The sequence below is a fragment of the Corythoichthys intestinalis genome, chromosome 5, assembly GCF_030265065.1.
Source record: "Corythoichthys intestinalis isolate RoL2023-P3 chromosome 5, ASM3026506v1, whole genome shotgun sequence".
NCBI lineage: Eukaryota > Metazoa > Chordata > Actinopteri > Syngnathiformes > Syngnathidae > Corythoichthys > Corythoichthys intestinalis.
This window is the reverse complement of record NC_080399.1, coordinates 48,600,454-48,626,083: the sequence shown is the minus strand read 5'-3', so window position 1 is coordinate 48,626,083 and position 25,630 is coordinate 48,600,454. Positions and strand designations below refer to the sequence as shown.

General features: G+C 39.4%; 3 protein-coding genes across 5 annotated transcripts; 1 reads left to right on the top strand and 2 right to left on the bottom strand.

The window, feature by feature from the left end:
• Window positions 1-1,556: 1,556 nt before the first annotated feature.
• On the top strand, window positions 1,557-3,769 carry LOC130916620 (calcium and integrin-binding protein 1-like). The gene is made up of 7 exons (XM_057837479.1): window positions 1,557-1,841; window positions 2,167-2,201; window positions 2,311-2,410; window positions 2,521-2,674; window positions 2,768-2,886; window positions 2,960-3,048; window positions 3,250-3,769. Exons 1-7 carry the CDS (start codon window positions 1,740-1,742, stop codon window positions 3,269-3,271), a joined length of 621 nt encoding a protein of 206 aa, XP_057693462.1. The 5' UTR covers window positions 1,557-1,739; the 3' UTR covers window positions 3,272-3,769.
• LOC130916619 (RCC1 domain-containing protein 1-like) lies at window positions 3,427-8,089 on the bottom strand. 3 transcript variants are annotated; one of them, XM_057837477.1, is made up of 8 exons: window positions 7,773-8,089; window positions 7,511-7,711; window positions 7,247-7,412; window positions 5,044-5,165; window positions 4,868-4,972; window positions 4,366-4,515; window positions 3,750-3,779; window positions 3,427-3,675 (listed from the first exon to the last, which is right to left on the bottom strand). In XM_057837477.1, the coding sequence occupies exons 1-8, from the start codon at window positions 7,954-7,956 to the stop codon at window positions 3,521-3,523; spliced, it is 1,113 nt and encodes a 370-aa protein (XP_057693460.1). In that variant the 5' UTR covers window positions 7,957-8,089; the 3' UTR covers window positions 3,427-3,520. The 3 variants fall into 3 exon arrangements, 2 of the variants coding, with proteins under 2 accessions (XP_057693460.1, XP_057693461.1); XM_057837478.1 differs by having other exon boundaries at window positions 7,526-7,711; XR_009063314.1 differs by having other exon boundaries at window positions 3,621-3,675; window positions 3,750-3,824.
• On the bottom strand, window positions 8,075-20,770 carry unc45a (unc-45 myosin chaperone A). Its single transcript, XM_057837476.1, has 19 exons — window positions 20,623-20,770; window positions 20,333-20,525; window positions 19,903-20,078; window positions 19,726-19,815; window positions 19,479-19,646; window positions 18,527-18,695; window positions 18,285-18,455; window positions 17,934-18,105; window positions 17,542-17,842; window positions 17,366-17,460; window positions 17,142-17,283; window positions 16,848-16,988; window positions 13,473-13,600; window positions 13,317-13,383; window positions 13,111-13,224; window positions 12,916-13,031; window positions 9,130-9,247; window positions 8,874-9,029; window positions 8,075-8,797 (listed from the first exon to the last, which is right to left on the bottom strand). Exons 1-19 carry the CDS (start codon window positions 20,644-20,646, stop codon window positions 8,516-8,518), a joined length of 2,823 nt encoding a protein of 940 aa, XP_057693459.1. The 5' UTR covers window positions 20,647-20,770; the 3' UTR covers window positions 8,075-8,515.
• Window positions 20,771-25,630: the final 4,860 nt, after the last annotated feature.

Sequence of the window (25,630 nt, the reverse complement as noted above, 5' to 3'; positions counted from 1 at the left end):
GTATCATTTGTCTATCAAATTCTTATTTTTATAAGTACACCTCTGCATAACATTGTGTCCCTTTTAATATTAAAGAAGAAAAATAGTGTTAAAAACAGAACACATCCATACTGTAAAAATACCCTGAAGATACATTTTTTGACCGTTCGATACTGAAAAAAAATAATAATCATAAAATCAAAAAATAATCATAAAGTCAAATTGACTAGCAACATTAACTCAAGACGACAATATGCCAAACCATTTGACTGAAAAAACAAAAATGAAAAGAACAAAAACTACAGTGTCAATGGACAGAGAGACAGTTTTTATTTTTGCAGCAGGCAGGATCAACTCGTTTGCTGTGATGTTGGGTTATTTTGCATTGGGCAACTTGGTATGCCACCTTATGTGATGCTGACATTGCTCGCTGGTTTACTGATGTAACACTGACAAAGCGGGACGATTGTTGGCAATATTCGGCACCTTTTCGCTGAGAAAAAAAAAATCCTGCTGTCCGCTGCGACCATTTAAAAAAAAAAAAAAAAAGTAAACAGACTGGTCTTTCCTCGTCTCCCACTGTACTGAAAGTCAAAAGCCAAATGCTACATACGCTTCGTCATTTTTCTTTGTCTTAGCTTTTCATATCTCCAGTGCTCTTTTCTGTGTGCTCTTGTTTGGTTCAAAAATACTGCGCACATGCTGAAAATGAGAGCGCCACTGCCACCCACTCAGCAGATGTGCAATTACACTTTATCCTAGTTCGGCAAAAAGGTATGTTCCCCAAGGTCACATGCGCCACCCCCAGCATCACTCTGCGCCCCCCTGGGGGGGTCCGTCCCACTATTTGAGAAGTACTGCTTTAACCTAACCTGTGACTTATTACCTGCTCATCTTATTGTGTTCGTTAACCTTTGTTTGTCACCTGCAGGTCCATACTGTTCAGTTATGGATGTGTTCTAAGTTTTAACCTTTGCGTTGTTTCCTCCTCTTTTACCGTAAAAAAAAAATAAATAAATAAATTAAATGTTGGTTTTGTTCCAAGAGGGCGCTAGACACATTTACGCATATTTTTATTTATTTATTTATTTTTTTACATTTTGTCAGTTTTCACCAGTGTTCACCTGCCTGTTGAGTTTGGTGAGTTTTGAAGCATTCTGAGGGGGTCAACGTATGCTAGGGGGCGCTACATACTGTATTTGGAATTTGTCTTTACACGGTATCAAAGATTGCACCTGTCTTGACCTGACTGTCAATTTTGGTGCATTTTGAAGCATTCTAATGGGGTCAAATTGAGCTCAAAGGGGCTGCGGAACAAAGAATAACTATAAAAATAATAATAAAACCGAGGAACCACAATAAGTTACCTTTAAAAAATACATTGTCACCTGCATGTCCATACTGTTCAGTTACGGATCTGTTCTAAGTCAAATCAAATCAACTCCAACTTTAGACCAAATCACAACAACACTTATCTCTAGGAGAAACCATGTTTTAAGGTGCAGTAGCCCAATAACGTTAACTCAGATTGAAAGTCCCTGTATGTTGAACCAGCTGGCTGGAACTCGTAGTAAAGTTGTCAGTAGTTTTATCTCGTAAGATGACGTTAATTTCCAAGTTTATTTTCATTTTACAATATTATTATAGTTTTGTTTTGGCATTTTGTAGCCCTAATAAGTGGTTGAAAAACAAAACACAAACATGTTATTGTGAGACGACATGAGCTTCTTGTGTCATCTGCTGGGCGATCACCGGAAGTGATGGACCAGTGTTCACAACAAGTGAAAAAGTTGAACATTGGAAACTACAAGATGGGGACAACGGCGAGTCAACTCGGGAAGGACTTGCTTTCGGAATACCAAGTAAGTATAGCCAATTATAAGATTTCTAAAATACAGGCCTATTGTTCCTTAGAATGTATCGCGTCACATTGTAGATTTCCTTAATTTTGTCCCACCAAGCAACGTTAGCCTACTTGAGCTATTTTAGCCCACATTAGTTCATAAAGTGAACGACAAATACAAGCTTGCGTTCAAATTTAGAATCTGAACCAGCAATGGTGGCGCTTCATATTGTTGTATCCGAAGATATTTTCTAGTTAGCTAGTAACACCGTGATCATGTTACTAATGCATGATGTACTTGCATGTTTGCTTTTTTTAATGCGTGGGAACTGTTCCATTTGTAGGAGCTGACGTTTTTAACCAAACAAGAAATTCTTCTGTAAGTGACCATTTTAATGCCAATCGCCTTGTTTGCCTTTGCCTTGAAGGCTACACGACGAACTTCGTACGACAGTGCTTATGTTATACAATATTGTGTTGTGTTATAGGGCACATAAAAGATTTACTGAACTACTTGCTAAAGATGAGAAAAATATTCCAAACGCCAGAGTGCCGATGGACAAGATCCTCACCCTTCCAGAACTCAAGGTAAAAGGCTACAATGTTATCACTCATTGCCGAAGGTGTTTCAGATGATTAAAAGGAAGTGCACCATGAATCATTACCAAACTGCCCTCAACCTTGTGCTTGTGTTTCAGTCCAACCCATTTAGAACGAGAATCTGCCACGTTTTTTCTACATCTGAAGTAAAAGATGGTAGCCTCACTTTTGAGGACTTTTTAGATCTTTTGAGTGCCTTCAGCGACTCTGCTACATTGGAAATCAAGTCCCACTACGCATTCCGTATATTCGGTAAAAAAATATTTTTGCAATATTGTAGAATGTCATTTTTGTTATTGTCTAAAAGCAGACACATTCTATTTGGTGCTAATTTATTATTTTAAGACTTTGATGATGATGGAACTCTTGACTGTGGTGATCTGGAGAAACTGGTCAACTGCCTGACTGGAGAGACTGATGACACGAGACTAACCTCTGAGGAGATGAGACAGCTCATCAACAATGTGAGTAAGATTCTCTATTACAGAACCAATGACTTTTACACATATAATTATACTCATCTCTGCTGGATGTCAGATTCTTGACGAGTCAGATATTGATAAAGATGGAACAGTGAACCTCTCAGAGTTTCAGCATGTCATTTCAAGATCACCAGATTTTGTCAGGTAAGCACAAAACATATTTACTACCGTTGATGGTGATAGACATCAGATCCATTTTAACTTAGAGGGTCATTTCACAGCTTCAATGCCAGCCCTCACAGTTCAAATGGATTGAACCTCTATCGTCATCAATGATGTGCAATGAGTCAGTAGTTAGTTCCTAAGCAAAACATTTGTACTCATTTCACCATTTCCTCCCTACAGTTCTTTCAAGATTGTGCTGTGAAGACAGATACTTGATCGCCTACCCATGTTTTAATTATATAATTTTGCTTTTAATATATAGCCTTTACTTATTTCACTGATATGTAAATCAACCTCTTGTGATTTTAAAAGTTCTTTATATTTCCATATAAAGTTTTACAAAATCCATCACTTGAAGTCTTAAGATTTTATTACTCTTTGTATTTCAAGCCTCAAAAGTCATATCATACAATGTACTTCAAAGTCCATGATTACTAATAAGATCACATATTTACGAGGTAGCTACTTCCTTCTCAACGACAGAAGCAAATGTATTCCACGCCCCACACGTCACATCGACGACACACATCTGTTTTTCCCTGAAGAACTCCACAAGGTGTGGCTCATCTGAAAAGGAAGTCTTGTATCCAAGCTGACCGTATTGACCTGAGGCAGAAACAAGTTACCCCTCTCATAAATTTAAAATGTACATTTATTGTTAATATTTCAGTCAAACTCACCCCATCCCCATGTGTAGAGGTCACCTGCAACTAAAATGAGAAAGATTATGTTGAGGACAGAAGGCTCAGCCTAACCTTAAAAAAAAAAAAAAAAAAAAAAAAAAAAAAAAAAAAAAAAAAAAAAAATGAAGTCTTAAAAATGATGCACTCTTCTCATCTGCGATGTAAAAATTGTCTTGCAAGTTTGTGATAGTCAAACCATTTTAAAGCGTATTGAAAATTGTTATAATGTTGGTAGTAACCCAAGGGTCATTCCATGGAAGTTTGAAGACAATCTATACCTTGATGATAATGTTGAAAACTATCAAAATATAGTTATAAGCCTAACCATCTTTTGCTCTTATAACGACTTCGAAAAGGTTCTAAGGAATTATTGTTGTAATACTAAACCTGTTTTCATTTGTATATGATCCTGCTAGCAATTCAAATTTGAAAAAAAATCTGTGAGTAGACTACTGCTGGTTACATTTAATCTGTTCTCTCAATCTCTTAGCTAAATTTGCATTGCGATTAGATGAACCTAGTAATTGAAGTGGATTTAAAAAATATATATATTTACTAAAACCCCTTTCCAATAATTTAATGTGAACATGGTGGAAGTGAGGAGAGGTCTTACATGTCACTGCAGCTGTGTGTCGTGATCCACAGCCAACAGTCTTCACCTCAGATGATGATGTGAGGTCCAATAGTGCTGGGAATGCTTGGATTGATATAAAAACTTGTTCGTCCTTTTCGCCCTCTTTTTCATCTCCGTATGAAGAAGAGCCTGCAATTCATAACAGTTGAAAGAGCAACACACGTTAACATGATTTGGAGGTTTAATTTAAAAAAAAAAAAAAAATAACTATTTAGGGTATGCAACAAGAAGCATAATTTTACGAGTAAATTACTCGTAAATTCAAATAATTGTAAATACATATCATTGATATTTTACCATATAGTAAAATATTGTACTAAATATTCAAAACACATATAATTGCTGTTTATTGCCGTATACTTATGTAATGTTTCTAATTTCTATACATTGCAAACAAATCATTGCCGCTACCTACCTACAGTATATACTGCAATATAAATACTAAATCTCAAACGGTATATGGGAATGAATTAAGACTAACCCATTTCTTGAGTACTTTGATGCTTTTGTGCCTTTCTTACAGCTTGCGAGGGAAGTCCAAGCTGGCCACTCTCGTTCCAGCCCCACACATACAGGTCACCCCCATCTGCCAATACATATCATTTATAAGTTTGCATACCTAATTACACTTTACTGAGCTAACAAAGCTATCCTCACCACTAATGCAGGCAGTGTGCCAGCCTCCTGTAGCCACACATCTCATCCTCATGCCCCAAAGGGCTTCCACTACTTTGGGCTGCTCTTCAGAGGACAGGCTTCCATGCCCTAACTGACCGTGACTGTTCAATAGCAGAAAAAATACTGTAATGACTGTGTTCGTTTGATCAGGGATACCCACATTTTACTGGGTGAAGGCACATATTTTACATTTAAAACTGTTTCAAGAGGAGACATGCACAACTTTAACATGCACCCTTTGGCATCAAGGAGAGTATGTTTGCCTGTCCCAGTGGTATCACCGGTATGAATATCGTCACAGACGCAATCACTGCTTCATATAAAAGTGTGCAGTTGCACAGTAGTAATGTGGTAAAAAGTGTGGTTCAAAAGTTTGGGGTCTCCCAGACAATTTTGTGCTTTCCTTCAAAAGCCACAGTTTTTTCGACTGATTTGCTAAATGAGTAGAAAATATAGTCAAGACACTGACAATGTTAGAAATAAGGATTTTTATTTGAAATAATCATTTTCTCCTTTAAACTTCGCTTTCATCAAAGAATGCTCGCTTAGCAACAATTACAGCTTTGCAGACCTATGGCATCCTCTCCGTTAATTTGTTAAGGGAATCTGGAGAAACGTCACTCCACGCTTCCAGAAGCACCTCCCACAAGTTGGATTGGCTTGATGGGCACTTCTTCCGTACCATACGGTCAAGCTGCTCCCACAACAGCTCAATGTTGTTGAGATTTGTTGACTGTGCTGGCCACTCCATTACAGATAGAATACTAGGTGCCTGCTTCTTTCCTAAATAGTTCTTTCATAATTTGGAGGTGTTCTTTGGGTCGTTGTCATGTTGTAGGATGAAGTTGACTCCAAGCGTTGTCCACAGGGTATGGCATGGTGTTGTAAAATGAAGTGATATCCTTCCTTATTTAAATGCCGTTGACCTTGTACAAATCTCCCACTTTACCAGCACCAAAGCAGCCCCAGACCATCACATTACCTTCACCTTGGTTAACATATGACATCATGCATTCTTCCAGCATCTTTTCAGTTGTTCTGCATCTCACAAATGTTCTTCTCTTTGATCCAAAGTCCAAACACCTCAAACTATGATGTCTCATTATAACACTTTTTTTCTCCCCAATCTTCCACTGTCCAATGTCTGTGTTCTTTTGCCCATACTAAACGTTTACTTTTTTTAGCCTGTCACAGATATGGCTTTTTTTTGCCATGCTGCCCTGAAAACCAGCATCCCGGAGTTGTCTCTTCACTGTCGACATTGACACTGGCGTTTAACAGGTACTATTTAATGAAGCTACTAGATGAGGACCTGCGAGGCATTTATTTCTCAAACTAGACTCTTATGTACTTGTCTTCTTGCTTGGTTGTGCAGCGGGACCTCCCGCCTCTCTTTCTACTCTGGTTAGATCTTGTTTGTGCTGCTCTCCAAAAAGAGTGGTACACAGCGTTATAGGATATCTTCAATTTCTTAGCAATTTGTCTTATGGAATAGCCTTAATTTCTAAGAACAGATTGTCATGTTTCGTGTGAAAGTTGTCTTTTTCTGGCCATTTTGAGAGTTGAATCAAACCCACTAAGGTGATGCTCCAGATACCCAACTAGCTCAAAGGAAGATCAGTTTTATAGCTTCTTTAATCACCTAAACCATTTTGAGCTCTGCCAACATAATTATCTGGGCCTTTCAAGGGAAAGGCCAATAATGTTGTTCTGCAACTTTATTGCACAAGGTTTTCTAATCATTTCTTATCCTTCTAAGGCAACTAGCAAGTAAAATGTACCATTAGAACACTGGAGTGATGTTTGCTGTAAATGTGCCTCCTTACATAACTACGTAGATACTGCATTAAAACCGGAATGTTTCCAGCTAGAATAGTAATTTACCACATTAATTATGTATAGTGTTTTCTGATTAGTTTAATGTTATTTCCATGGGAAAAAACAGCTTTTCTTTCAAAAAGCAGAAAATTTCTCAGTGACCCCAAACTTTGGAACGGTAGTGTAGGTTTACAATTACAACAAATAATATAGCCTTGTTTTATCTACTTATGACAGTAAGGTACACCATAAAACAATATTTTTTTGGTGGTGTGCCAGATATAAATTGGGTAACGTATTCAAAAATGTGCACATTAGAGGTTTAGAAAGGCTGGATGACAAAAATGAAAGGTGTGGATGCTACCTGCCCAGTCCCCAGGTGTACACAGCTCCAGATGCACTGAGAAGAACACAGTGCTCTGCACCTAAAGTCAACCTGGTAGCCTTCAGGTGTGGAGATAATGGCCGGTAGAAGGGAGGTTTAATGGCGATGTAACCACCAGGGATTAATGGTATCTTGAGAGGCATACCTGAAAACCATCAAAGTAGGATTTCTATGTAATGTGACCCAACCAATCCAGAGGATGGCGCTGTGGTAAATATATTTAAAACTAGATAGGTACAGTACTAGTATTATCAGCACCATCGCGTGAAGTTTGGACGTCCATGGTCCATACAGGAATCTTCTCGTCGTTGTCCAGATCCCATGACTCAACTCTGTCCGGAAAAACAAGGATTAAGAAAGACTCTCCGATAACAGCGTCCGTGCAGCCTGTACCACAAATCCAACTCGGAGAGTTGAAACCCGCCAAGCACAAAGATCGACCACCTGGTAACAACAATGAGGCCGATTACTTCGCATTAAGTGACAGGTCTCATCTGTCCCTCACCTTTCGAGTGAAGGGATGCTCTGCGACTCCAACTCGCTCGCAAGCAATTCGATTTCTCACATTTTTCGTCAACATGACACTTAATTTCTGTTGGCGTAAACACGACTGCAGAGTCTTCATTAATAGCAGGGTCTCCTCCACTTATCTGCCCAAAGGCGTTAAAACCGAACCCGAACCAGCTCATTAGAACAGGACTATAAAGACAACAGCGTGGTGGCACCAGGCAGCTTCCTGCAAATTTGACACCCACGAATCAATGTACCAGTAGTGCGCATGCGCGCACCAAAATAGTTCAGAAGCTGCAGGGTCTCATCTTGTTGTGTATTAGTGTAATACATAGTACTTGAAATGCACATATGAATTATTTTTTTTACACAAAAACATAACGGCAAACAGTGTTAAAGGACAAACAACTTTCAAAAATAAAAAAATATGAAAGCTGGACAATGTTTTTTTTGTTTGTGCATTGGTTACATAAAAATACATAATAGTGATGGTGTGATAAACTACATTGATAAGAAACTTAATGAAAATAGTTTAAAAGGTGTCACAGTATAATGAAGTAAATATCTGTTTTTAGTCTCTTTCTTTACCAAACCTGTTCTGGTCCTTTGTTATTCAGAATGATTTTTTTTTTTTTTTTTTTTTTTTCATTCTGAAAAAAATGCAACTGATGATCTCACACACACTGAAATGTCTAAGTGTTCATTTACTGGATATTTTTCTAATAGGATGCAGACAGTTCAATTTCTTCCTGGCTCTTCCTTTCCCTCTCTACTCATAATGATGCCATACTCCATCGCCTTTTCTAAGCAGTTCTGAGCTACTTTCGAAGCAGGTTCTGGTGTGCTCTGTCCTCCTTTTGCCAAAACAGAAAGAATCTCCAGAACCTCACTCTCAATGAGTGTCTCTGCTAGACTCTTCTCAGCCTGCATCATGTTAAATATAATGACGGCACCACGATGACGTAAGTCGGATATTTCACTGAGTAGCAGTGCCTGCAGGATCTCCAGCCAGTGAGTGGTCTGAGGAAAAAGAAACAAGTCAATGAAGATGTGTGCAACACAAACGTTGAGGTGAGGTACACGGCCCCACGCTCACTGTTGTGGTGATGCGAGCACAAAGCTCAGGCTGGTCGGCAGTCAGCATGGCCAGTGATCCTGCTGCAGCTTTTCTCAACCTTTCATCCTCCTCACCACAGTACAGCACAAGAAGCTTAAGACGATCATTCCCAGTGGCGAGGAACAGCTTCTGCACCTGGCCATATACATCAGATGCAAATAAACTTTTAAAAACTTGGCGCCCCTAAATCACAGATGAATATCTGTTTGGATATGTGTTTATGTTTGTGTCTAACCTCTGTGCTCAGAATGAGGTTACATATACATTCTGTAGCTGCTGCTCGGACCAGGTCATGCTCCTCAAACATGTAGCCTTCAATTTTTGGCACAGCCTTCTCCTTTATTATCTTTTGTCTGTGTGAAAAAAACAAAAAATAAACGAATGCAAAACAAACCAAATGAAGCTATTGTTTTCTAAGCTTGTCAATGAAACAAAATATTTAAACAAAAGCATCATAAACAAACTACTGCATGTCTAAGCCCTACACTTGACATAGTTACGACTGTACTTACATAAATAGTTGAGCTATATTTAGCAATCATTAAAAAGTGTAACAGTAATTTTCTTTTTTTAACAGGCCTCCAAATGTGTTTTATTTATGACTGTAGCATTTACTTATACTGTATTAGCAAAACAAATATTTGATTCAGCTTCATTTTTATGTACAACCCTGATTCGGTTGAAGCTGGGGAAATTGTGTAAAATGTAAGTAAAAACAAAATACAATGATTTGAAAATCCTTTTCAACCTATATTCAGTTGAATACACTACAAAGACAACATATTTAATGCTCAAACTCCTAAACTTTATTTTATTTTTCAAATAATAATTAACTTAGAATTTCATGTCTGCAACACGTGCAGTAGAAGTTGGGAAAGGGCATGTTTACCACTTCGTCACACCACCTTTCCTTTTAATAACACTCAATAAATGTTTTGAAAGAGAGGAGACTAATTCTCTAAGCTTTTCATGTGGAATTCTTTCCCATTCTTGCTTGATGAACCGCTTCAGTTGTTCAACAGTCCGGGGTCTTCTCTGTCATATTTTACGCTTCATAATGCGCCACACATTTTCAATGGGAGACAGGTCTGGACTGCAAGCGGACCAGGGGAGAACCTGGGCTCTTTTACATCGAAGCCACGCTGTTGTAACACGAGCAGAATGTGGCTTGGCATTATCTTGCTGAAATAAGCAGCGGCGTCCATGAAAAAGACGTTGCTTGGATGGCAGCATATTTTGCTCCAAAATCTGTTTGTACTTTTCAGCATTTATATTGCCTTCACAGAAATGTAAGTCACCCATGCCATGGGAACTACCGGTAATGCACCCCCATACCATCACAGATGCAGACTTTTGAACTTTGCGTTGATATCAGTCCGGATGGTCCACTTCCTCCTTGGTCCGGAGGACACGACGTCCAGTGTTTCCAAAAAACAATTTGAAAAGTGGACTCATCAGACCACAAAACACTTTTCCATTGTGTATTAGTCCATTTTACATCAGCTCGGGCCCAGAGAACCCGGCATCATTTCTGGATGTTGTTCATAAACGGCTTTTGCTTTGCATGGTAGAGTTTTAACCCCCACTTACTGATGGAGTGACAAACTGTATTTACCGACAGTGGTTTTGTAAAGTTTTCCTCAGCCTATTTGGTGATATCCTTTACACACGCATGTCGGTTTTTTAAGGCAGTGCCGTCTGAGGGATCGAAGGTCATGGACATTTAGTCTCGGTTTCCGGCCGTGGCGCTTACGTGCATTGATTTCACCAGATTCTCTGAACCTTTTGATGATATTATGGACCGTATATGTTGAAATCCCTAAATTCCTTGCAATTTTGCTTTGAGAAATGTTGTTCTTAAACTGTTCAACTACTTTCTCATGCAGTTGTGGACAAAGTGGTGAACCTCGCCCCATCTTTGCTTATGAATGACTGAGCATGTTTGGGTACCCATATTTTATGGTACCCACCTGTTCCCAATTAGCCTGAGATGTGAGATGTTCCAAATAGGTCTTTGATGAGCTTTTCTCAGCTTTCATAGTATTTTTTGCCACCTTTCCCAACTTCTACTGGACATGTTGCAGCCATGAAATTCAAAGTTTATTATTATTTGGCAAAAAACAATTAAGTTTATCAGTTTGAACATTCAATATGTTGTCTTTGTAGCGTATTCAATTGAATATGGGTTGAGAAGGATTTTCAAATCGTTGCATTTTGTTTTTATTTACATTTTACACAATTTCCCAACTTCAACCGAATCCGGTTTGTAAAAAGAGGTGAATTAACTCTGTAAAAATATGCTTTATGTATGTACAGTGGGGCAAATAAGTATTTAGTCAACCACTAATTGCGCAAGTTCTCCCACTTGAAAATATTAGAGAGGCCTGTAATTGTCAACATGGGTAAACTTCAACCATGAGAGACAGAATGTGGAAAGAAAAAAAAAAAAAAAACTGAAAATCACATTGTTTGATTTTTAAAGAATTTATTTGCAAATCATGGTGGAAAATAAGTATTTGGTCAATACCAAAAGTTCATCTCAATACTTTGTTATGTACCCTTTGTTGGAAATAACGGAGGCCAAACGTTTTCTGTAACTCTTCACAAGCTTTTCACACACTGTTGCTTGTATTTTGGCCCATTCCTCCATGCAGATCTCCTCTACAGCAGTGATGTTTTTGGGCTGTCGTTGGGCAACACAGACTTTCAACTCCCTCCACACGTTTTCTATGGGGTTGAGATCTGGAGACTGGCTAGGCCACTCCAGGACCTTGAAATGCTTCTTACGAAGCCACTCCTTTGTTGCCCTGGCTGTGTGTTTGGGATCATTGTCATGCTGAAAGACCCAGCCACGTCTCATCTTTAATGCCCTTGCTGATGGAAGGAGATTTTCACTCAAAATCTCTCGATACATGGCTCCATTCATTCTTTCCTTTACACAGATCAGTCGTCCTGATCCCTTTGCAGAAAAACAGCCCCAAAGCATGATGTTTCCACCCCTATGCTTCACAGTGGGTATGGTGTTCTTCGGATGCAATTCAGTATTTTTTCTCTTCCAAACACGAGAACCTGTGTTTCTATCAAAAAGTTCTATTTTTGTTTCATCTGACCATAACACATTCTCCCAGTCCTCTTCTGGATCATCCAAATGCTCTCTAGCGAACGAACCGCAGACGGGCCTGGACGTGTACCCGCTTCAGCAGGGGGACATGCCTGGCAGTGCAGGATTTGAGTCCCTAGCGGCGCATTGTGTTACTGATAGTAGCCTTTGTTACTGTGGTCCCAGTTCTCTGTAGGTCATTCACTAGGTCCCCCCGTGTGGTTCTGGGATTTTTGCTCACCGTTCTTGTTATCATTTTGGCGCCACGGGGTGAGATCTTGCATGGAGCCCCAGCTCGAGGGAGATTATCAGTGGTCTTGTATGTCTTCCATTTTTCTAACAATTTCTCCCACAGTTGATTTCTTTACACCAAGCATTTTACCTATTGCAGATTTAGTCTTCCCAGCCTGGTGCAGGTCTACAATTTTGTCGCTGGTGTCCTTCGACAGCTCTTTGGTCTTGGCCATAGTGGAGTTTGGAGTGTGACTGACTGAGATTGTGGACAGGTGCCTTTTATACCAATAGAGTTAAAACAGGTGCCATAATACAGGAGGAGCCTGTTAGACCTCGTTATAAGAAGTTAGACCTCTTTGACAGCCAGAAATCTTGCTTGTTTGTAGGTGACCAAATACTTATTTTCCACTGTAATTTGGAAATAAATTCTTTAAAAATCAAACTGTGATTTTCAGTTTTTTTTACACATTCTCTCATGGTTGAGGTTTACCCATGTTGACAATTACAGGCCTCTCTAATCTTTTCAAGTTGGAGAACTTGCACAATTGGTGGTTGACTAAATACTTATTTGCCCCACTGCATTTTTTAGCCCCTAGGTGTCATCCTAAAAACCAGTAGCTGCCAAGTAATCAGAGATTTTTTTTTCCATTTGAATTTCTTAGAAAATACTTCCCCCTAGTGGCCAACCTGAGTCTCTCACTGATTCCGGCCAAGTTGGTCAAAGCCATGAGTGCCTCAAAGTTCTGTAGCATGGTGCAATCAAGATTTAAGAGACTGACAAGGGGGCGGACAACCTCATACATCTGAAACAACAAAACAAAAAGACTTTAAACTCCAAAATATTGCTTCAGAATGAGTTGGACACGAGTGGATTCGTTTTACCCTTTCTCCTGGAAAAGCAATCTCTGGATTGGATGTAATAGTAATTTTGGAAAGTGCTTGTGCTGCTTTTACTTTTCCTACATCTGTGTTTTCAGATGCAAGTGGGATGAGAGCCTAGTGGGGAACAATCAACATGTATTATTAGATTGTCTACGACTCCTTGATAGTTGCGCTTAAAATACGCATATTAGTGTTTATGGTTGTACCTTTCCTCCACCCTGTGCCACAACTCTGCCTCGATCTTCTTGTCTTTCCACCAAGGCCAAAAACACTCTGCCATGAAATAGTGTAAAAGACAATGAGCAGAAGAGTGAGACGAAGTGTCAAAAAAAAAACACAAAAAAAAACTGGCAACTTCATACCTGGCGATACATTCTCTGCAAGCATCTGTAAGAGCAGGACTTTCATGTTTGACCATGCATACTAATGCAGAAACCACTCCAGCTTCCAGCAGCTTCATTAGTCTCTTCTCTACATAGGAAGCTGCATCCTGACAAAACAGAGTTTCATATGCAGGAATCTTGTATTCAGTGTTGTCAGTAAGTAACCCGTTACTGTAATCTGATTACTTTCAGTAACGAGCAATCTAACGCGTTCATTTTTCTAAACCAGTAATCTGATTAAAGTTACTTTCCTTAGTGCGTGTGCGTTACTATTTTTTATTGCCTCATAATGTACGTAGAATGAAGAATAGTGTAGTCATGGGAGTGATATCACATGTCACGTTTTCTAATTGGAGGGGGGGAAAAACGGGTCATGTGTATTACCACGCCGTTTCAGCGCGGCCGCTGAGAGTCTCCGGCCAATACATCATAGCTTAGCACCCTCGTCAGGACGCGAACAATAAAGTCAGGAGATATACCACAAACGGCTGCATAATGGATACAGCCATTACTTCACAATTTTGTCCAGTAAAGATGACAAAAATATCTCTGTGCGTTGCGAACTTTGTGCTGGCTCAAAAAGACAGTCGACCGCTGAAAACATCCAATTCAAGGAACTACAGCACAGCGCTATACAACTCGAAGCACAGCCTACAGGTAACGAGAGCATTTCTAGTTTCTAACCAGCTTTTAACCCTAACCCATTTTATAGTCAAAGTTTGTAACCATAGGCGGAGTTTGACTTTTTTATTTTGGGGGGGTAGGGTGGGGGGGGGGTGCAAAAGATGTTGGAGTTGGGACTAGCATTTGTATTGCATTGAATGAAGTGTATCCAAACTTCTGGCCTGTACTGTATATACAGTGTATACATCTTGACACTGTTCGTCTTCAAGCCTCGGTTCAAGGTGTTGAAAGCTTAAGTTTAAAGAAATTCTTAAATATCAATCTTACTTCCTCAGCTATAGTTTTGGCTAAGCAAAGCAAAGGAATGCCTCTCAGGTGGTAGTCACATGATCTGTTCGAAAAATAATTTGGACCCATTATGAAATACTTTGAAGGATTCTTGTTCATTTTGTTCATTTTTTTAAAATGCTTTACAACTTCTATAGACAACATTTTAATGGCTATACAGTGGGGAGAGCAAGTATTTGATACACTGCCGATTTTGCTGGTTTTCCAACATGCAAAGCATGTAGAGGTCTGTAATTTGTGTCATAAGTTCTCTTCAACTGTGAGGGACGGAATCTAATACAAAAAAACAGAAAATCACGGTGTATGATTTTTAAATAATAAATTTGCATTTATTTGCATGAAATAAGTATTTGATACATCACAAAAATCGAAATTAATATTTGGTTAATATTTGCTTAATATTTCCTCATGATCGGTGATGCCCCACGAGGTGAGATCTTGCATGGAGCCCCAGAACGAGGCAGATTGACCATCAACTTGAACTTCTTCCATTTTCTAATAATTTTCTAATAACCTTTGTTTGCTATTACAGATACCAAACGTTTCCTGTAGTCCTTGAAAAGGTTTGCACACACTGCAGCAGGGATTTTGGTCCACTCCTCCATGCAGATCTTCTCCAGAGCCTTCAGGTTTCGGAGCTGCTGCCGGGCAACACGGACTTTCAGCTCCCTCCATAGATTTTATATCGGGTTCAGATCTGGTGACTGGCTAGGCCACTCCAGGACCTTAAGATGCTTCTTACGGAGCCACTCTTTAGTTGCCTTGGCTGTGTGCTCTGGGTCGTTCTCATGCTGGAAGACCCAGCCACGACCCATCTTCAGGGCTCTCACTGAAGGAAGGAGGTTGTCAGCCAAGATCTGGCGATACATAGCCCCATCCATCCTCCCCTCAATACGGTGCAGTCGTCCTGTACCCTTGGCAGAGAAGCAGCCCCAAAAAATGATGTTTCCTCCTCCATGTTTCATGGTTGGGATGGTGTTCTTGGGGTTGTACTCATCCTTCTTTTTCCTCCAAACACGACGAGCCGAGTTTAGACCAAAAAGTTCAATTTTGGTCTCATCCGACCACATGACCTTCTCCCTTGCTCCTCTGGATCATCCAGATGGTCAGTGTCAAACCTCAGACCTGTCTGGACATGCACTGGCTTCAGCAGCAGGACCTTGCGTGCGCTGTAGGATTTTAATCCATGACTGCGTAATGTGTTTCCGATGGCTTTCTTCGAGACTGTGGTTCCAGCTCTCCTCAGGTCATTGACCAGGTCATGCCGTGTAGTTCTGGGCTGATCCCTCACCTTCCTCATGATCAGTGATGCCCCACGAGGTGAGATCTTGCATGGAGCCCCAGAACGAGGCAGATTGACCATCAATTTGAACTTCTTCCATTTTCAAATAATCGCTCTAACAGTTGTTACCTTCTCACCAAGCTGCTTGCTTATTTTCCTGGAGCCCATCCCAGCCTTGTGCAGGTCTATTATTTTATCCCTCATGTCCTTACACAGCTCTTTGCTCTTGGCCATTGTGGAGAGGTTGTAGTTTGTTTATTTGAGCATGTGAACAGGTGTCTTTTATACAGGTAACAAGTTCAAACAGGTGTAGTTACTTCCGGTAATGAGTGGAGAACAGGAGGGGTTCTTAAAAAAAACTAAGGGCCGGAATATTTACTAGTTGGTAATGTATCAAATACTAATTTCATGCAGTTAAATACAAATTTATTATTTAAAAAATACACAATGTGATTTTCTGGATTTTTGTATTAGATTCCGTCCCTCACAGTTGAAGAGAATTTATGATACAAATTACAGACCTCTACATGTTTGCAAGTGGGAAAACCAGCAAAATCGGCAGTGTATCAAATACTTGTTCTCCCCACTGTATTAATGGCGATATTAATGGTCTTTATTTTAAAGGGGAACTTCAGAATTTTTGACATTAGGCTTAGTCTTTGAGTTAGCCGAGGTTTAATTTGTCGTTGGAGTTGATTTGAACAAATTCCGTGCAGTTTGTCAGTTATTTGTTAGTTTCGGGCTCCGGAGTGACTAAGCTAGCGCAAGTCAATGGTGGTTGATATCAACTCTTCAACTAATAAATCCCCCGCTAACTCGAATTTTAAGCCTTATGTGAAAAATTTAATGACATGCGATGACATTTTTCTGTTGTCATTCTTATGTTGAGGCCCCAAAGGGAGAAAAATTGGTAAAAAGTAACTGATAAATTATTTTTAAAGTAACTTAGTTACTTTGATAAAGTAATCAGTAAAGTAACTAGATTACTTTTTTGAAGTGTAATCAGTAATCAAATTACTTTTTCAAGTAATCAGTGACAACACTGCTTGTATTTCAGAATCAGACGGATAGCCTTCTTGAAAAGAGTATTGAAGAGGTACCTTAGGATGCTCTTCTGGGACGTGCTGCTTTGCATATTTGGCCAGCTCAACCATCTGCGGATCAGGCTTTTCCACCTCATAGCTGTTGGTGCAGTTCACCAGAGTGGAGCCAACAGCAAAGAGCACTGTTTTGTCCTCAGACTGCAATTTTAAAAAGACAACAAGGTTATTCAGTGATATCTGAGATAAATTGGTAAATGATATATACTGGTGGTATATTCCCTATTAAAAAAATATAACAGAGTTTTAGTAAACAGACCCCCCCCCCCCAAAAAAAACCCAGACAAAGCAAACCTTTGCAAGTTCAAACATAGCATGAAGCGCAGTCTTGTCTTCAACCAAGTCCTCTTTCACATCAGCATCAAAGGTGAGATAGGCGAGACCTTCCACCGACCACCGACGGGATGTAGGAGGCAGAGACTCATTACAAAGCCACCTAACAGAGAGTTATTCAGCAACCATCATTTAGCTGATTTTTGCAGCAACCCCTAAGCCCTACTCATTTGGAAAATACATACTTCCTGCACTGTTTGGAGAGCTTTAGTGTAGATCCTTCTGCAAACTGCTTCATGCTAAAATCTGTCCCCCCAGCTGATCCAAGCTTGCACAAACCCTGAATAACCAACCACCAGAGTTCGTTGCCATTTATTTCCATACATCTAGATGTGAACATCTACAGCTAATGCAGTCTTACCACCAGGGCTCTCACACGTATCCTGTCATTCTCACTTTTCTTGTAGAGGTCCTTCAGAAGTGTTACTCCATTGGCTGTGATGAAGGAAGCCCTCTTCGCTTTACCTGCTGCATGAATAAGAGCCTCCACTGCAACCTGCTGGTGAATTACATCTTCAGATGCACACAATGATATAACTGCATCCATCATTCCTGACATCTCCAGGGTTTGGTTGCCAACATCACTTGGGCCTTGGAGGAGTACAGATACGGTCTGGATGGCTCGCAGCTTGCCGTTAAGGCCCGTCTGGTTGAAGTGTTGTCTAAACCAAATAAACATAAACAATATTTCATAAGAAAAGTTTTAGGAGTTATTTTCTTTGTTATTTTGAGAAAGCCAGGTGACTAACTCACCGAACGTAGTCTTCACATAGTTTGTTGAAGTTCTCCCGTTCCTTGTCACTTTGAAGATCATCATAAAGCTTGTTTAGCAAGACTGCACAGCTCATGTGGGAGTTCTCTGTGAGTGCTGGCCCTTCTGAGAGCTCAGGCACTGATGCGGCCACCTCCAAAATCTTCTTCAGTCCTGCAAAAATGAATGGCCCGGGTTCAAACGTGGTACGACAAAAATTACCTGAATTTCTGAAATGGCTTCAATTTTCCATGGTAAACACCTTTTCCTCATTGTCTGTTAAAGCGACCAGACTCATACGGTTAAATTTGAGGTCTGTATGTCAAATTACAAAACCTTAAGTGGTGACCTACCTTGGTCTATTACCCACAGTGTTAGAGAGTTGTCTGGGACTTTTAAGGATTTGCGGGGTACTTGTTTGACTAAAAGATTGATGGCATTATCTCTGCCTGGTCCTGACACATTTGATGCTGGCATCATCTCCAGGAGGTGATGAAACATTGAACGAAGCTCCTTGGATGGTTCTGTAGTAAAATTGTTACAGTCAACAAATTACCTGAAAAGATCCATGAGAACTATTTAAGTCCATACTCACCAAGAAGTATGGCTTCTTCCTTTCCCCTGACTTCCCTTTTCATGCCCTCTGTGAGAGCTTCAAACATCACCTGCAGCAAGTGACAGGTTGCCAGAGAAACGGACGGGCCTCCCGATCCCATTATTTTGCATAGTTGCTCCATGCCAAGTTCATTCACTATTGCCATGGTCTAAGATAAACCATAAAATCCAGCAATAAGAAAAATGGAAAGGCAAAATCCACTTGTATATGGTAAATGGATATTTCCTTTGAGTAATATGGAAAAACTTGTGCATTCATTTTAACTTCAAAAATATTGATATACTGTATATAGTCATAAGAAGACAAATGACTGCAGTTTTATCAGTCGTCTCATGCAGTTGAAATTGCAGGTCAATAGCACACAGTTTGAATTGACATAGTTGGCTAACTGCTGGTGAAAAAAACAAAAAAAATTATCATTACTTCAATACTTATTATAGTTATTATTACCTTCCCATTTGTGTGTTTTATTTTCATTTACTATTTAAATTGTAAATTCTCACTGAAGGTAATAAAATTATGAAAGAACATGTGTGGAATTATGTATTTAGCGAAAAAAGGAGAAATAACTAAAAACATGTATAATATTCTAGTATCTGTAAAGTAGCCACCCTTTGCTCTGATTACTTTTTTGCACACTCTTGCCATTCTCTTGATGAGCTTCAAGAGGAAGTCACCTAAAATGTTTTTTGACTTCACAGGTATGCGTTTTCGGGGTTGATTAGTGGAATTTATTGCTTTATCAATGGGTCTCGGACCTTCATTTCTGTTGCATTGAATGAGACGTGTCCAAACGTTTAGCCTGTACTGTATGTCTGCCTCAGAGTCAATAAATCTTAGGTCAGGAAATCCTGTATGGAGTTGCATGTTTTTTCCTGTGTTTGTGTGTAGGTTTACTATGATTGAACGGAACAAAAATGGTTTTATTTACCCTGGACTGATGATCTGTACACAAGCCAACCAGAGTCCTTAGAGCAGAAAGGACAACATCCTCCTGCTTTGACTGAAGGAGTTGGTGTATCAACCTCACGCCATCGTTACGGAATATCTGCTCTGCTCCGGCATCCTCCCTGGATAACACCACTAGATTCTGGGCAGCCTGAAATCAGTTGTATGAACAGATGACTTACACTCCTAGATTTCTATTCAATGATTCTCGCCTGAGAAGCTAAACCTACCTTTAGCCGGTCAGAATCTTTTACAGCTGGATCTACAAGGAGAGAGAACATCTGTTGCACACGTGCATCTGTGGAGTTTAGTTGTAGAGACTTACACAGATAGAAAAAAGAAAAGTGCTGATGAGCAATGTCCTTTATGGAAGACCATCTAGTATTCACACATGGGCATTACATTACCTTTTGGTGAATTTGTGCCCCCAACTGTCTGAGGAGGTCTTGGAATGCTTTGTTTTTGGGCTCAAGCTGGGCACACTTCTGCGCATCCACAAAGGCTTGGTCAAAACGTCCAAGTTTCTGAAAAGCCTGTGCCCTCCGAAATCTGGCTTTCACATCACCTGGATCAGTTTCCAGGGCTGAAAAAAAAAAAAAAAAAAAAAAAGATATTAATGCACTTAGAGACACTGGACATTTGATCATGTTCACCTTCAAAATCTACACGGTTGTACCTAATGTCCCCAGTGCGTCAGAGCGCATCAAAGGGATGTAAATCAAAGGTATATAAACTTTACAAAAAATCACTTCCAATTTACATTTTACAACATCTATTTGAGCAAATAAATATTTCTCTAAATTGTACTGAAAGCAATAAGTTACACATATATCTTACATTTTGAGGCATCCGTCTCTGCTTTGTTATAATCCTCCAGCTTCAAGTAGCATGCAGAACGATTGCGGTAAAGTACAGCACTCTCTTGTCTGTTGTCACTCAACTTCAGTGCTCTCGTGTAACAACACACAGCACCCTGCATGTCCCCGGCTTTAAAAAGGTTGTTTCCCTTTTCCCTTAGTGCTGCGGAACTCTGGAAGGAAAGAAGGATGGGTCCAAATATTTGAACTAAAGCTCACTGTCACATATGCAGCAACCCGAACAAATGCGCTTGCGATTACGTATTGTACCTTTTCTTCTTCTGTCTCACTCATGTTTTACGTTGATCCACGCAGTTAAGTGTTGCTTATTGATGAATAATTTAAAGCTAATCACCAACAGCACGGCAAAAACAGCTTACTTCTACTAAACTGAAGGGGCTGTACTATACTTCCGCGTGTCGGGAGCGAAATGATGACGTCAGTGTTAATGACCACGCCCCCTCACTACGCTACACTACCATAAAAGGAATAGCCTGGAACTCCGGACTCACGGCTGTTCCTTGCGCTTTTCCAGCTGGAACAGCGGTGAGTCAGTGGAGTTCCATGCTTTAAAAGGAAAGCCCAAGAGGATACATCTTCAAAATGTTGCGGGTATGTCCATCCACAATGGCGTACGACAAGTAACACGTCACTTTTGCTCATTAATATTTATGATTGTGGCTCGGTGGGTCAACCTCCCGTTTGTCCCCAATAGTAAATGAATGGAAATAGTGTACGGAGATGTTTACTGTGCTAAACCTGTGCAAGATCCCTGGTGCCAGATTCACTGGTAATGATGTGGAAGAACATACAAATGTTCAGTTAAAGACATGGCTTGAGTGTCAAGGGTTGAAAAAGACGGGAAAAAGAGCCAAGCCGACCTCATCCAGAGTTATACCTTTTTTATTGACATTTTTTTTCTTGTGTGCATTGCCTTACGAAACTGACAATTACATTCTCCTGTTTCAAAAATCTATCGTTTACCACCATATGCCCTGACAGGCTGTCTTTCTTATATATTATATCCTTTATCCATTATATTGTCTTACGTCTCTGACCGTTCTTGGGGGCAGTTTACATAGCTGTTTTTGTGTAGTGATCGCAAATGCTACTCGGTGACAGCCAACAAACACTTTTAATTTTTTCATTAATAACAAATCTTAATTCTATATTTTTTTATTACACTTCCCCCTTACCAAAGTTGTTTTTTTTTTAGAACAGAAAAGGTAACAGTGGCAGTCAGATACTATTTTAATTTTTCAAGTCATTCATTGTCAGACAGAAGCAGCACGGCAAAATGCCACGCTAAAACATAAGTAAAAATATAATAATTGGCTTACCTCTTCGTCCCATGAAGGACCATGGCACCCAACAAAATAATTCCTGCATATGAAATGTGAATGGCTTCACATTGCTGGCGGGAAACTGGTCTTTTGGACGTCCGCGCAAGTTGATCCATTCTTCACATTTTTCCTCAGAGTTTTTGGTTTCGGGAAACGTATGAAGAAAACATCCTTCATATGTCGTAATGTCTAGAGTCGTTTCTACAAGTAGCAGCAGTGTTTGATCGGCATGGTCTTGTTTGAAAGCTTACCAGAGAAAACAAGAAGAGTTCTGTTATTCTTGAACAGTTTTTATTGGTCCGCACCAAGTATGAAAATATCATTTAATATGGCCCATAGAAGAAGCGGTTTAAATCCAGCCTACATTCTGATGCACTTCTGAAGACTTCATGGAGAAGGTCACTTAAACAGTGCCTCTGTCTCTAATAGTTTAGGAGTCAAAACCTGACATGATAAATTAAGCTATTTTGGTTGTGATTTTCTTGACTTTTTTATGTTCGCTTCTTCTTCTCTTTATTCTGCAAAGTTTGTTTCATTAGAGTATATATAAATGCATATATTTTCTTGGATTATTCTGTTGCTTGTAAATTGTAGCCTTCAACTCATTTACTGCCATTGACAGTTATAGATACCAAATCCATTTCAACTTCAACATTGAGTGATCACAATTGGGGGGCTGGTGGTGATCATAGATACAAAGATAGACGGAAGGAGGGATGGACATGAAGCCTGTCCTGCCTATCCTACTCAAGATAAGTGGTTCAGAGCAGCTCTTCTCCCCTGAGTCAATCGAAGAAAAATTGCCTGATGTGGTTTCAGATCAGTTTCCAGAAGACTCAATTGTCTGTACAGCCATGCATCATTGTTAAGTCATCTGTTGCCATAGCTATAACAATGGTTGCCTTTGGGCTTAGCTCTAACAGTATACCTGTTGGATTCTCACATTACAATGTTTGCTTTGTCACAGTGTTCTTCAGAACGATCCACCATGGATCGGTGGCGCATGTTTCCCATAGGCAGGGTGTGCCTTGAGACATCATATAACAGAAGAACTGCAAGTGCACGAGACAGAGAAACGGCAACCAATACTGGACTAGTGTAGGTTCATGCTAGCATCACAATGTCAAGCAGCTGTGTAAACTTAACCTCTCATCACAACTTTGTTTGGAGCATTATACTTTAAGAATCTGGTAGATTATCTGGAATCAAAGGTAAGAAAATATGTAGTTCAAAAAACTTTTGTAGTCACTATCATCAACTTTGCTTCCAATACTGTCTCTACAAAGGTTTGCAGTACTTTCCAGTTCAGTTCAGTATATTTTTTTTGAATCATTAATGTAATGCCAGCCGTGGACTGATTTTTTGTTGACCCTGTCGGCCTCGAACTTCCTGCCTCGTTATCCTTTGCCCCGAACCATGTGGCAGTTTGGTGTTTCCCTACAGACATTAGATTACGATAAAAATGTCTACCTTATTTGGGTGTGTGTGGGCTTCATTCATTCTGCTCATTTGTTGTCCTTCTATTTGGAAGTTCCCACTTCATTAATTCATCCTCTGTACCGCTAATTATGGGCAGGAGGCAGGGTACACCCTGAATTGGTTTGCAGCCAATTACAGCACATATTTACACAAACACAACCTTTCACGCAATCCACTCATACTTATATATGATACTCATACTTATATACTTACATACTTATATACTTACTCATACAAGGGAGAACATGTAAACTAAACAGAGGAAGGCCAGAGCCCGGGATTGAACCTTTGATGTTAGAACTGTGGCAGCCTCATTTGTAATGATGTCCTCCATGTTCAAATAGATTGAACATCTATTGACATCAATTGTAATTAATGAGTAAATTACCTGCATCTCTGGTATTTTTAAATGTATTATTATTTACATAGATGTGGATTCTAAACAAGGGCATAGGTCTTCATAGGGACATAACACTACCAACTGTTCAGGATGCTCAAATTGTCCCCGCCAACTTTTAAGCAACCTTATTTGCATTATATAATGACTTTAGTTATATAGGTCATTTAGTTGTTTCTTTCCATATGTTGGATAGAATTGACCCTACCACTATTAGGTAAAATACAGTACTTTCATTATGTTCTTACTTACATTGACCCCTTTTCACTGAATGTGCCAGTCCATTTTTTCCCTTCGAACGCACGTTTGATTGGCTGATGACTTGACAGACACACACACGCATTCACTGCCCCGACAGAAATACAACATGCCCCCTCCTCCGCCCCCCTCGAAGAAGAGGGATATTAATTTTTTTCCCCTCCTGTATGTTTTTTACTGTTAACGTTAATTAAAATGTAAGAAATGTAGTGAAACAAGGTTTACCTCCTTCTCCCCAGTTTTCATTTTTATTTTATTTATGTGGTCTTAAAGCAGTCCAAAGATTTCATTTTTTGTTGAGTTTGGCTGTGCTTGTGGACAAAAGCAGTGCGGTTTTACCTGATGGAAGGCTCCATTTTTATTTATTTCTGTTACTCCCTGACTAGTAAATTCTTTGTGATATTCAATTTATTTAGACAATTTTGAGATAGTTAAGAAATGATTAACAAGTTTGTGGTTTTTTTTGGTGTGCTGTATGTTAATATAATTTGTGTTCCAATATTGCAATTTAAAATTGCTAATAAAATCAATACATTTATTCTGGAAGTTTTCAAAATGTTTCTTTAGCAGTTTTTGCAAACAAAGGTTTGAATTGAACGGTGTATCACCTGAACCAATACATATGCACTGCTAAAACCCACTTTCTTAAAACTGGGGGAAAAAAACTTAAATTCCCTTGTTTTCAGTATAAATCTACTAGAAATAAATGAAATTATCTGCCAGCGCTAGTAAATTTTAGCTTTGTATATTTAATCTAAAAAAAAAAAAAAAAAAACTTGTCAGAAATGTCTTTAATTCAAGAATAGATATTGTTCAAAACATTATTTGAATGCAATTTTTTCATGATTTGGGTGAAAAATGACCAACTTTTAGATGGGCTTAATAAGAACAAATATTAATATTTAGTTTTATTTACGTAAAATAAGTGGAATAATCTGACGCATTAACCTGTTAACTAGCTTTCAACACTCATAACAAGATGGGAGAAAATTATTCGACTAGATTTCAGAAAAATTATCAGATTAAGATGTTATACATTTGCAGTGTGCAGTCCCGTCCCCAGCCAAAAGTGTACATTCAGGTTATGCTGTTTCTGTATTTCGTCCCTACCAATAGTGAGACCAAACCTATGCCCTTGATTTTAAAATGCTCCGGTGTTCTGCCAAAATATCCTACATCGGCGAAACGTCCTACATTGGTCGAATTTGACACCTAAAGTACTACCGTGCGCTCTAAACTTGTTTTGTTTAGATGCATACAGGAATAACGTACTAAAAAAAATGCCTGCAGAAAATACTTTAAATGTAGTTATATAAAATAATGACGGTTTAAATACGCTACGTGACTAATGTGGTCAACTGGTTCAAAGCTAACACAAACACAATGGTTAAAAGTATGAGAGGGTAATACATGCAAAAAGTATCTTTGAGGCAGTGAAAAGGTTCTAAATAACTAAATAAAAACAAAAATAGTGAGTACTCGCCGCTTCTAACCGATGTGCGCATGCGTGTGGATGCATGCGCAAGCGCCTTAAGCATTGTGTAGGACGTTTCGCCGCGTAGTAAGGAATGGCCGAACACCGGGTCTACATGGCACATGAGCAATCTGTGATACGCTAATGCACACAGAGATCACACAGGAGACCCTAGAACAGTGGTCTCCAAAATATTTCACATAGGGGCCGCAGTGGGTGCAAGATTTTACTCCAACAAAACAAGACCACACCTTTTCCCCAATCTGGTCTTTTATAAGTGTACTCAGTTGAGTGCAGTAAGGTGCTGCTTGTTTTAGTAGAAACCAC